Raw genomic sequence first — 13,559 nt, 5'->3', positions numbered from 1 at the left:
TTAGCACTCTACTATTACTGCAAGGCTTATGGACTACTAGCACATATCCAATTGATACAAACTAATTGTTCATATACTGTTGGACAAATATGTGTTATTAATTTAGATACTATGTGGTTAAACTGGGCAATTTCTTCTACTGAGCTTTCCAGTAAAGGATAGAAAAAGATAACTAAGGTTAAGGAAAATAGGATCTAAGAAAGAAAGAAATTTGGATTATTTCAGACTGTAGATAAACCAAAACACATGATCTTTAAAAGGAGGATAATTCCGACCCTTACAGAGTTGTTACTATTATAAAGGGCCTTCCTGTCTTTAATTGAGGTAAAAAGAATTCAAAAGATATTTTCTAGGCATCAAATATATCCCAGACAAAGCAATAAATCAAAATTTAGGAAAAGTAGAAGAAATCATTCTTAATTATGTGAAAAGTGTTCAGGTCTGAACGGAAAAGCAATGCCAATTATACTAATTATAGTTAAATTATGTGCCCCCCAAATTCATATTAAAGTCCTACTATCCAGTACTTCAAAATATGACCTTACTAGGAAATAGGGCCTCTACAGAGGTAATCAAGTTAAAATGTGGCCATTAGAGTGGCCCCTGATCCAATATGACTGGCATCCTAATAAAGAGGGAATATTTGAGAAAGGCATATACACTCAAGGAGAATGCCAAGTAAAGATGAAGGCAGAAATCAAGGTGATGATTCTACAAACCAAAGAATACCAAAGATTGCTAGTAAACCACAAGAAGCTGGACAAAAGACATGGAATATATTTTTCTTCACAACCCTTGGAAAGAACCAACCCTACTGACACTTTGACCTTAGATTTCCAGAACTGTAAGATAATAAATTTCTGTTGTTTAAGCCACACAGCTCGTGGTTCTTTGTTATGGCAGACTTAGCAAACTAAAATAGCATGGAATAAACAAAGAGCAAAATCTTACATAAATAAGTTTTTATTGATAAACAACCAATATTCTTAGGGTTCAGAAAAGTATCATATAACTGACACTACCATGTCCTTCCAATCAATGACCCATAAAAACACATGCACACACACATTATCAAAACTAAAAATAGTAAACAATTATTTACAAAAAAATATTATGTTTACCTTTCTCATTAATATTCTCAACTTATTCTGAATACCTATTTTATGCCATTCAGAGTATGAGGCTCAGAGCACAAAAAAGTTAACATAATCCATCCCTACTGGATAGGAAATTACAATCAAGTTTTCATCTTCCCATTCAAAATAGCCACAGCATTTAATGATTGTGATGCAATGTTACTTTTGCTTTTTTGTATTGTTCAACTGAATCTGTTCCTAAATCATTTCTTTATTAGGAGATCTCCTTTCTGACAAAGACCAAGTTCTGCAAGCATATCATACAGAACCAGGTACATGATAAACATTCAATAATTAATGATTTATCATATAGTTAAATTATATCAGTTTAATCCCAAAAGAAATATCTGAAGAAGTATTTTATAAAATATAAGATACTATGTATCAATGTTCATTAATATTACCATTATAATATTAAATAATCACTTGTAAAAAAATAATAATCACTTGTAGCAACAATAACACAGCATTTATTTTCAAGTGTTTCCAAGTTAATTCTTTGAAAATTGATTTTTCCCTGAAAACTTTTTCCATTATGATGAAATATTAATGAGTTGAATCACAATGAATCATCAGATGAATTGGATTTTGAAACAATCTAAGACAAATTCAAAACCAAAGGTCTTTAATACACTCACCACTTTCAAAGCAAGCATCAAAGATAAGATGTCCTTTCTTGGGCTGTCCACAGTATCCAGATGGAAGCACCAAATATTTGCTAACATTCCCTCCAATGGCATCATCATTTCCAATGTCATAGCCTATTAAAAAAAAAAGGGCTCATGTTTAACAGAAATCAAAATATATTTAGTAATAGAAGTCCAATAAAATTTCTATTATTAATTTTTCCCCTCTTCTGTCATTTATTGCTTATCCATACAGAAAGAAATGAACTACATAATGTTGTAAGGTAGAAACAAGATACAATCTAAAATCAGAAACATAAGATCTGGGATGCCTGAGTGGCTTAGTGGTTGAGCATCTGCCTTTGGCTCAGGTCATGATCCCAGGGTGCCCAGATTGAGTCCCGCATCAGGCTCCCCGCAAGAAGCCTGCTTCTCCCTCTGCCTATGTCTCTGCCTCTCTCTGTGTCTTTCATGAATAAATAAATAAAATCTTTTAAAAAAAGAAAAAAGAAACATAAGATCTGAAATCTCACCTCTACTACATATTAATCCTGTGATAAAAAGCAATCAATTTAATCTCTTTAAGCCTCAGTTTTTCTCATCCATAATTAAGGAATGGCAAAACCCATCCTTCAAAATTATGTTATGGGAATTAGATATGAAAATATCTAGCATGACTACTAAAATCTGAACGATGTTCATTAAATTACACAATGTTTTTAATAAGTAGTTAATATATTTAAATTGTCAGAAATGTTTAGTTAGGGGCATATGGATGGCTCAGTTAAGTGTCTGTCTTCTACTCAGGTCATGATCCCAGCGTCCTGGAATGGAGCACCAAATCAGGCTCTGCTCAGTGGGGAGCCTGCTTGTCTCTCTCCTTCTGCCTCTTCCCCCTTTGTGTGCTCCCCCTCCTTCTCTCTCAAATAAATAAAATCTTTTTTAAAAATTAATTATTGTTTTAATTCAAATAAAAAAACAGTAATATAACTATCATTATAACATCCTAATGTTCTACACCCAGATAATTTGAGAACCACTGAATTAACATAAAAGTTATATTTCTTAATAGGAACTTTGTTTTTTTTAATTTAAAAAAATTTGTTTTTTTTTTAATTTTATAAGTTTCACTTCTAGTTGGAAAGTTGGAAAAATCATAGCTTTCACCTTAATAAGATAGACCCCAACAAAGAAAAAAATCGTAACTTAAAACCGAGATTACAGGGCAACAATAATCTGATACCAAGGAAACTCAGGCCCTGCCAAAAAAAGAGGGAAGCAAGCACTGACTCTTTTTATGGCAAAGCACAGGAGGAAGAAACGATGGGTGTCATACAAGTGAGTAAAATGAACTAAGCTATTTTTTTTAACTATTAAAAGTCAAGTATAGAAAATATGAGAGTATAGAACCTCTGAGAATCACAGACACAAAGGGAATTCACACATGCCCCCATCAAGTATTTAAGAGAAAGATTAGGGACAGGGCAGAAAACTAGAAAATGCTTTTGTTGTAATGCAGGAATGGAGAAAGAGATGGGCTACTGTTATAGAAAAGGCATGAAGCCCCACAAATGTCCTTTTCCCTTAAGAAAAAAAAAAGCCTTAAGACCTAGGGGAGAAACAGCAAACCTTAAAACCCCCGTGTACAATAAGACAGGAAGAGGAACAGCAAAAGAAAATATCCTCTATACCTGCAGGAGGGGAAGAAAAGATTATCTCACACAAGACCCATAAATGATTCAAGGCAGAGATGAAAGAGGGAAGAGAGATGGGATCATTGAAAAAAATCCATCCCAAGACCAGAGTATATAGGCCTGCCTAAAGTTATATCCTAGTCCTAGCCTAGACCAAGACAGCAAAAATACTCTTGCTCCCTCAATACCAAGATAGCAAGCACTAAAAAAAAATAGTAATCTACTTCTAGAGATGAGACAAAAGCACAGAAATAAACTCTGTCTATGGCAGGAGTGCCCAGGGAAGGATAAAAGTTTAGGGTGGGGCAAATGAATGAGGAAAAACTCTCAGTTACTCTAGCCCTTTCTCTCAGGAACAAGGTAACCCTAAAGACTATCAAAAAAAAAAAAAAAAAAAAAACTACTAGAACTGATAAATGAATTCATTGAGGTCACAGGATACAAAATAAATATACAGAAATCTGCTGTATTTCTTATATACCAATAATAAAGTAGCAGAAAAAAATTAAGGAAACAATCTGAATTTACAATTGTACCAAAAATAATAAAATACTTGGGTATAAAATTAACCAAGAAGGTGTATGTAAGACCTGTACTGTGTGAAAACTAAAAAGCACTGATTAAAAAAACTGAAGATGATACAAACAAATGGAAACATATTCCATGCTCATGGCTTGGAAAAACATGTTACAATGTTACATGTTACAATGTCCATACAACCCAAAGCAATCTACAGATTATAACAATCCTTACCATAAAACCAACAACATTTTTCACAGAATTAGAACAAATAATCCTAAAATTTCTGTAGAATCACCAAACACCCAGAACAGCCACAGCAATCTTGAAAGAGAAAAAACTAGAAGCATCACAATCCCAGATTTCAAGATATATTACAAAGCCGTAGTTCTAAAAAGTATGGTTCTGGTACAAAAACATAGATCAAGAGAATAGATTAAAGAGCCCAGAAATAAATCCATGATTATTTGGTCAATTAATCTTTGACACAGTAAGCAAAAATATGCAATGAAAAGTCTCTTCAACAAATGGTGTTAAGAAAATTGAACAGCTACATACAAAAGAATGAAATTGGACCACTTTCTTACACCATATACAAAAATAAACTCAAAATGGACTTAGGACCTAAGTGTGAGATTCGTGACATCATAAAAATCCTACAAGAGAGCACAGGCAGTAATTTCTCTGACATCAACCATAGCAACATTTTTCTAGAAATGTCTCCTCAGGCAAGAGAAATAAAAGCCAAAATAAACCTTTAAGACTATATCAAAATACAAAGCTTCTGTACAACAAAGGAAATCACCAACAAAACTAAAAGGATAATGAATAGGTAAAGATATTGGCAAATAACATATCTGATAAAGAGTATCAAAAATGTATAAAGAATTTTTAAAACAACAGCCAAAAAACAAATAATCCAACTGAAAACTGGGCACAAGACATAACACAGACATTTCTGCAAAGAAGATTAAGATTTCATACCAAGTATATGAGAAGATGACCCAATATCACTCATCAGGAAAATGCAAATCAAAACTACCACGAAACATTACCTCATACCTGTCAGAATAGTTAACTCAAAAGCAAGAAACAAGTGTTCACAAGGATGTGGAGAAAAAGGAACCATCATGCACTGTTGGTAAGAATACAAACTAGAAACAGTATGGAGGTTCCTCAAAAATTAAAAATAGAACTACCATATATGATCCAGCAATTCCTCTACTGGGTATTTCTCTAAAGAATACAAAACACTCCTGCAAAAAGATATATACATTCCTATGTTTATTGTAGCATTATTTACAATAGCCAAATTATGGAAACAATCCAAGTGTCCATCAACAGATGAATGGATAAAGAAGATGTGAGATAGAAAGATAGATAGATAGATAGATAGATAGATAGATAGATAGATAGATAGATGATAAATAGAATATTACTTGACCATAAAAAAGAATGAAATCTTACTGGTTGCAACATAGAGGGATCTAGAGCATATAATACTAAGCAAAATAAGTTAGAGAAAGACAAATACAATAAGATTTCACTTATATGTGGAATTTCAGAAACAAAACAAATGAATAGTGGAAAAAAAGAAACAAAATAGACTCCTGGAATGCCTGGGTGGCTCAGTGGTTGAGTGTCCGCCTTTGGCTCAGGGCATGAACCCAGAGTACTGGGACTGAGTCCCACATCAGGCTTCCTGCATGGAGCCTGCTTCTCCCTCTGCCTGTGTCTCCGCCTCTCTCTCTATCTCTCTCATGAATAAATAAAATCTTTAAGAAAAAAAAAAAGAATAGACTCTTAAATACAGAGAACAAACTGATGGTTACCAGTGGGGAGATGGATGAGAGGATGGATGAAATAGGTGAAGAGGATAAAGAGCACACTTACCATGAGATGAGAACTGAGTAATGCATAGGATTGTTGAATCACTTGTATACCTGAAACTGATGTAACACTAAACTATACTATAAACTAATATAACAAATTAATTACATTGGAATTTTAAAAATGGGTTTTGTTTTTTAAAATTAATTAATTAGTTAATTAATTAAAATGTTAAAAAAGATTCTAAAACAATTTGAAGCCAGTAATAAATTGAAGATATACACAGCAACAATGAAACGTAACCGGGGATCCCTGGGTGGCTCAGCAGTTTAGCACCTGCCTTTGGCCCAGGGCGCAATCCTGGAGTCCCGGGATCGAGTCCCATGTTGGGCTCCTGGCATGGAGCCTGCTTCTCCCTCCTCCTGTGTCTCTGCCTCTCTCTCTCTCTTTCTCTCTCTCTCTCTCTCTCAAATAAATAAATAAATAAATAAATAAATAAATAAATAAATAAATCTATCTTAAAAAAAAAAAAAAGAAAGAAAGAAACTTAACCCAGCTTAACTCTTGACTAGGTTGACATAAGCCCTCACACAAATGACCTAGGAGAAGGGGTGTATCCATTTCCAGTGACAAATAGTATTCTTATCATTGTCTACTGTTCTACATTAGAAGCCAAGTATGTAACATAAAATCATGGAACATACAAAAAAAAAAATCAAGAAAAGACAACCTACTATCTATGAAGAGCAATTAATTGACATAGATTCAGAAATGACTAGACAGACATTGGTATCACCAGACAATGAATTAAAATAACTAAGATTGGGGCCTTTGGGTGGCTCAGTTGTTTGAGTGTCTGACTCTTGGTTTCAGCTCAGGTCATGATCTCAGGGGTGTGAGGTAGAGTCCTGCATAAGGCTCTAAGTCAGGCATGGAGCCTGCTTGAGATTCTCTCTCTCCTTCTGCCGCTATCCCTCCCCTGCAGAAAATAAGTAACTTTTTTTAATTAAATAAAAAAACTAATATGCTAAAGCCTTTGTTGGAAAAGGAGGACAAAATGCTTAAAAATGGGGATTTCAGCAGATAGATGGAAATTACAATAATTAAACGACATGCTAAAACTAAAAAATACAGTAACAGAGATGAAGAATTTCTTCATTGTACTCATCAGTAAACTTGACACAGATAAGGAAAGAATTAGTGAACTCTAGATCAAGAGAAATAAGCTGAATAGAAAAACAAAGATAAAAAAGAAAAGAAAAAATTCATGGCATCCAAAAATTGTGGAACAATACCAAATTATCTAACATATGTATAACTAAAATTCCAGAAGGAGATGAGAGAGAATGGAGCAGAAGCAATATTTGAAGCGATAACACCTAAGATCTTCCACAATTAATGAAAAATATCCAGCTACAGATCCAAGAAGTACCAAGCAAAACATTCATTTTTAAAATTTTATATATCATATATAAAAATACAAATCACATGCAAAGGGACTCAGGTAAAAATTAGAGTACACTATTAATAAGAAACTGGAAACCAGAAGTCAAGGGGATGACATCTTTAAATTATTGAGAGAAAAACTCCTTTAAACAAATTTAATGCAGGTATTTTGAGGAAAATAAGTGATGAGAGAATTCATAATCATCAGTCTAGTATTATAAGAAATGTTAAAGAAAAGTTCTTCTGGCCTAAAGAAAATGATAACAGATATAAACTAAGATCCACACAAAGAAATGAAGGACTCCAGAAATGATATAAATGAAAGTAAATACAAATATTCTTATCTTTAGTACTCAAAAAGATAAATGACTATCTAAAGAAAAATAGTAGCAACGTATTATGAGATTATACCACAGGTAACAGTCAAATAAACAGCAGGAGTAGAACAAAAGATGAGTGGGAACAATTGAAAGTATGTTGTTTTAAGTTTCTTAAACTAAATATAAAGTTGTAAGACATTGTTTGAAAGTAGATGAACTATATAATAAAGATGTATACTGAAAAGCCAAAACCTAAAAAAAAAGGTCATAAATTAGCCAAAAGTGAAGATAAAATGAAATTATAACAAACAGCCAATCATTACATAAGAAGGCAGAAAACAAAATAGGAGAAAAGGAACAGACTAGATGGGGCAAACAAAAACTAGCACAATATTATAATTAATTTATCAACATCAAATGGTATCTACTGACACTCTGGTAGGAAAGATAAAGAAATAGTTTATATATACTATTCTCCACTTTTCTAAGAATTCTTGTTAGTTCTATTATTATAAGTATTCTGTTGAGATGGTTATCAATGTCAGCAGTATTCTTAGAGGGCATTTTGGACACTTGTTGAGGTGTTTCTTTGTTTTCACAATGATGAAAAAGTGCTGATGTCATTTGATTGGTGGAGACCATAAATGCTAGGTGTACTACAAAGTAGAGGAGAGTCCAGTACAACTTTCAAATGTCCTGTACAGATACTAATATATATAAAACTCCTATTTATGATTCTGTGAGCTTAGAACCTACTTCCATTATACACATTTTGTATAGCTTTAATAAATACTGATTTTGGCAAGAACACAACATGTAAACCAAGAAAGGGTTATAATTTATTTGTTCATAATTTTACACAGAATTATCAGCATTTTAGAAAATCATGTCACCAAAGGCATTGTCACACACTGTATTTCATTCACAAATATAATTCTCATATATCAGTTAATATTCATACAGTTGTATTTATAATTATTTTACACACAAATGCAAACTCCACTGTGTTTTCTCAATGCCTGGATATATGCACATTCTTGTTTCACCTTGTGGATAATCCTACTCACTCGACAGACCTACATACAATGTCATCTCCTCTGTGAAGTCTTACCTGACTTCCCCAAAGTGATTGATCTTCTCTGTTCCCATAGCATCTTTTTTATGCCTTTACTATACTTTTTATTATTATTACCTTTTTATTATAAATTATGTGTCTTTTTAGTAATTTTAGTCTTTTTAGTAATTGTGGTTTCTCATCCAAAGAATCCAATGCCTTATCTTTTTATCAACCACTTTCTCTCTCTCCAGCTCTTGGCACAATTCTTGGCACCATGTCAGTAATCTATAAATACTCATTGAATTACTAAAATACAAATTTAGGAGCTAAATTTTATTTCAATATTGAATATTAGTTTTTCTATGTCTGTTGAGAGCACACAGAATATATGATGCATTTTAAATTCATCAAAAAAACAAACAGCAAAAAGAGAGAGAAGCAAACCATAAAATAGACTTTTAAGTAAAGAGAACAAACTGAGGGTTGAAGGAGGGGAGGTGGGTGGTGGCATAGGTTAAATGAGTGAGGAGTATTAAGGAGGGCACATGTTGTGATGAGCATGGTGTATTGTATGTAAGTGATGAATCACTAAATTCTATTCCAGAAACTAACATTACACTGTATGTTAACTAATTGGAATTTAAATAAAAACTTAAACAAAAAAAAAAAAAAAAAAGACAACAACAAAGATAGGTCCTGGCATTTGGTTAAAAAAAAAAAAAAAAAAAAAAATATATATATATATATATATATATATATATATATATATATATATATATGATCCAAGGAGCAGTGGGAAATGTCAAACTAACAACCCTACCTACCTGAACACTAATAATAATATTTAGATTTCTAATATTTAAAATGAGATATAGCCACATACATTGATATAGATACTTACTGAATGAACCATGAGGTTTTTTCTGGCTTTTTATCCTTGTTAACAAATCCTGACAATAACATGTTGATCTTAAATGAGGGTATAAGTGTGTAAGTTTTTTTTTTTTACCTTCTGCAAATTTTTTAATTTAAATTCAATTAATTAATATATGATGTATTATTAGTTTCAGAGCCAGAGTTAAGTGATTCATCAATCTTATATAATACCCAGTGCTCATTATATCACGTGCCTTCTTTAATGTCCATCACCTAATTACCCCACCAGCCCACCCATCTCCCCTCCAGCAACCCTCAGGTTGATTCCTATGATTAAGAGATTCTTAAGGATGATCTCCCTCTCTGATTTTGTCTTGTTTTATTTTTCCATCCCTTCTCCTATAATCCTGTTTTATTTCTTAAATTCCATGAGTGAGATCATATGATAATTGTCTTTCTCTGACTTATTTTGCTTAGCATAATTCCCTCTAGTTCCATCTACATCATTGCAAATGGCAGTATTTCATTTTTTATGGCCAACTAGTATTCCACTCTATATATATACCACTTCTTCTTTATCCATTCATCTACCAATGGACATCTGGGCTCTTTCCATAGTTTGGCTATTGTGGATACAGCTGCTATAAACATTGGGATGCAGGTGCCCCTTTTGTTAACTACATTTGTATCTTTGGGGTAAATACCTAGTTGTGCAATTGCAGGGTTGCAGGGTAGCTCTATTTTCAACTTTTTTTTTTTAAGATTTTTTTTATTTATTCATTCATGAGAGACACAGAGAGACAGAGAGAGGGGGGAGGGCAGAGACACAGGCAGAAGGAGAAGCAGGCTTCATGTAGGGAGCCTGATGTGGGACTCGATCTCGGGTCTCCAGGATCATGCCCTGGGCCGAAGGCGGGCGCCAAACTGCTGAGCCACCCAGGGATCCCCTATTTTCAACTTTTTGAGAAACCTCCACACTGTCTTCCAGAGTAAATGCACCAGTTTGCATTCCCACCAACAGTGTAAGAGGGTTCCCCTTTCTCCACATCACCACTAACATCTGTCACTTCCTGATTTGTTAATTTTATCCATTCTGACTGGTGTGAGGTGGCTCATTATGGTTTTGATTTGTATTTCACTGATGCCAAGTGATGTTGAGAATTTTTTTCATGCATCTGTTCTTTAAGATGTGAAGCTGTTGGACACAGGCAGCTCCGTATTATATTAGCAGCAAATTCTTAATCAGATAGTTTACTTGTTTTGATTGATTGCTGTTTGATTACTTTATAAAATATAGAAGGAAATAAAAAGATTAAAATAAAAATAAACATTGCATTTACATTTATGGTTAAATAAAACAAACAGTTGTTTTTCAGACCACAATGTTTCAAAATTGAACTCAATCACAAGAGGAAATTTGGAAAGAATTCAAATACATGGAGGTTAAAGGGCATCTTACTAAAAACTGACTGGGGTGACCAAGAAATTAAAGAAGAATTTTTAAAATTCATGGAAACAAATGAAAATAAAAATACAACTGTTCAAAACCTTTGGGATGCAGCAAAGGTGGCCCTAAGAGGGAACTACAAGCCTTTCTCAAAAAACAAGAAGGGTCTCAAATACACAACCTAACCCTACACCTAAAAGAGCTGGAGAAAGAGCAGCAAATAAAGCCTAAAACCAGCAGGAGAATAGAATTAACAAATATTAGAGCAGAAATTAAAGAAACAGAAACCAATAGAACAGTAAAATAGATCAGCGAAACTAGGAACTGTTCTTTGAAAGAGTTAAAATAAATAGTTGTGATATAATGAGACCAAATAGTAAAAGAAAGCAAGATACCATAAAACATGCAGTATACTGACCTAAAGACCAAAAAGGGAATAGGGTGAACTATACTTCATAATGTTAATGCAATTTTCCTGGCTGATCATTTGAATACACAAAGCAGGAGATACAATTATTTGTTCTCAGAAAACTCATATCTCAATTATATTATACATGTATATAAAATGATTAAAAATTATTTACAGTATTTATAAGTAGCACAAAACAATCCAAGGTGGCAGAGACTAATGAAATAGTTGTTATAGAATAAGAACTTTTGGGGCATCTGGGTGGCTCAGGGGTTGAGCATCTGTCTTTGACTTGGTTGAGCATGATCCTGGGGTCCTGGGATCGAGTCCCACATTAGGCTCACCACAGTGAGCCTGCTTCTCCCTCTGTCTATGTCTCTGCTTCTCTCTGTGTGTCTCTCATGAATAAATAGATAAAATCTTTAAAAGAAAAAAAAAACTTTTAATTTCTTGACTTCTGTGCATTTTAACATTCGCCAAATAACCGTTTTTCCTGCATTTTCGAATTCAGAGTCTTCATTCTTAGTTTATTAATACCCTCACATTTATTCAAGGCTGCATGAATTAGCAGTAAGAATTTGGATTTTAAAGTGACACAGACTTGGGATTGAATCCACCTAACTCAGATACATAGGCAATGTAACCTTTGTTAAGTAATTTAACCCAACCTCAGAGTATGTTTGCTTAGAGTTTGCTTATGTTGTTCTGAAGGTTACAGAAAATATATGTAAATCACCTAGAACACAGAATTTACTAAGTAGTTGGTTATTATCATCATAATTATTATTAAGATACATGTATTTAAGAGAAGTATATTTAACAAAAATAATAAGATTCAAATTTATAACGTACAGAGGAAGATTCAGAAAGGAAAGGAATAATTTTTTTTTTTTAAAGATTTTATTTATTTATTCATGATAGTCACAGAGAGAGAGAGAGGCAGAGACACAGGCAGAGGGAGAAGCAGGCTCCATGCACCGGGAGCCCGACGTGGGATTCGATCCCAGGTCTCCAGGATCGCGCCCTGGGACAAAGGCAGGCGCCAAACCGCTGCGCCACCCAGGGATCCCGGAAAGGAATAATTTAAATTGAAATCTATAAAGAAGATTTTAGGGTAAGTCTTCCTTGAAGTAAGTACTGAATACTGTAGCATCCAGTTAAATTATGCACTATAAAACACTCTTATTATGGTGTATACAATATTTGCCTCCAAACATAGAGCCAAAGTAACACAATGAATTTTCCTATTTAAGGATGTTAGAGAGAAAAGACAGCACAATTTGAGGTTTAAGGAAATAATAATCTGATTTTATTAATGTTATCATTATTTACATGCTTTTGTAAAATACTATACAGATAACAAATATTCAGTGATAAAAGTTGTGAACATATTTTGTGTAGGGAAAAACAAAGATGCATAATATTGATGTTGCATGTACCCAAAGAAGTAATACAATAATTATATCTTGTTTTACTCTGATAAATAGGCTACTGACACATCTAGAAATAGACTTTAGGGCTACAAAGAATTTTTGAAATTTAAGTGGGTTATACAGATGATGGATATGGCAAAGGCTAAATTTGTTCCATTTTTACATGGAAAATAGTTTATAGTTGTTCCTCCATATCTGAGGGAAATATGTTTCAATATGTCCCATGGATGTCTGAAACTACAGATAGTACCAAACCATGTTTATAGCATGTTTTTTCCTAAACATATATAAATAACTGTGATAAACCTGAATTTATAACTTAGGCACAGTAAAAGATTAATAATAAAATACAATTATAATAATATGCTGCAATAAAAGGTACCATAGATTTTGGCAACCTCAGCCTATGATTTTTTTTTCTTTTCTTTTTTTTTTTTTTTAAAGATTTTATTTATTTATTCATGATAGTCACACAGAGAGAGACAGAGAGGCAGAGACACAGGCAGAGGGAGAAGCAGGCTCCATGCACCGGGAGCCCGATGTGGGATTCGATCCCGGGTCTCCAGGATCAGCCCCGGGCCAAAGGCAGGCGCCAAGCCGCTGCGCCACCCAGGGATCCCTTTTTTTCTTTTTAAGTCAAGAACTTTCAACTTCTCACTTAAAGGAAGCTCTTTACAGCTTTTCTCTGGCATATCCAAATTGCCAGCATAATTACTCTTGCAAATTGAGACCAACTTGTAAAATAAGGGTTACTTGAACACAAGTA

The 13,559-nt window shown here is 33.5% G+C and overlaps 1 protein-coding gene across 8 annotated transcripts in view; it reads right to left on the bottom strand.

Moving 5' to 3' along the window:
- The window catches only part of LOC144281984 (BEN domain-containing protein 5), a 1,369,676-nt gene that overhangs the window by 1,221,451 nt on the left and 134,666 nt on the right, over positions 1 to 13,559 (bottom strand). For all 8 annotated transcript variants that reach the window (XM_077845011.1, XM_077845003.1, XM_077845014.1 and 5 more), the window contains exon 2: positions 1,775 to 1,897. In XM_077845011.1, coding sequence (XP_077701137.1) covers positions 1,775 to 1,897 — 123 coding nt within the window. The remainder of the gene's footprint in view (positions 1 to 1,774; positions 1,898 to 13,559) is intronic.

The sequence above is a fragment of the Canis aureus genome, chromosome 13 (genome assembly GCF_053574225.1).
Source record: "Canis aureus isolate CA01 chromosome 13, VMU_Caureus_v.1.0, whole genome shotgun sequence".
NCBI lineage: Eukaryota > Metazoa > Chordata > Mammalia > Carnivora > Canidae > Canis > Canis aureus.
Note: the sequence above shows the minus strand (reverse complement) of the source record. Positions and strands in the feature narration are given on the sequence as shown.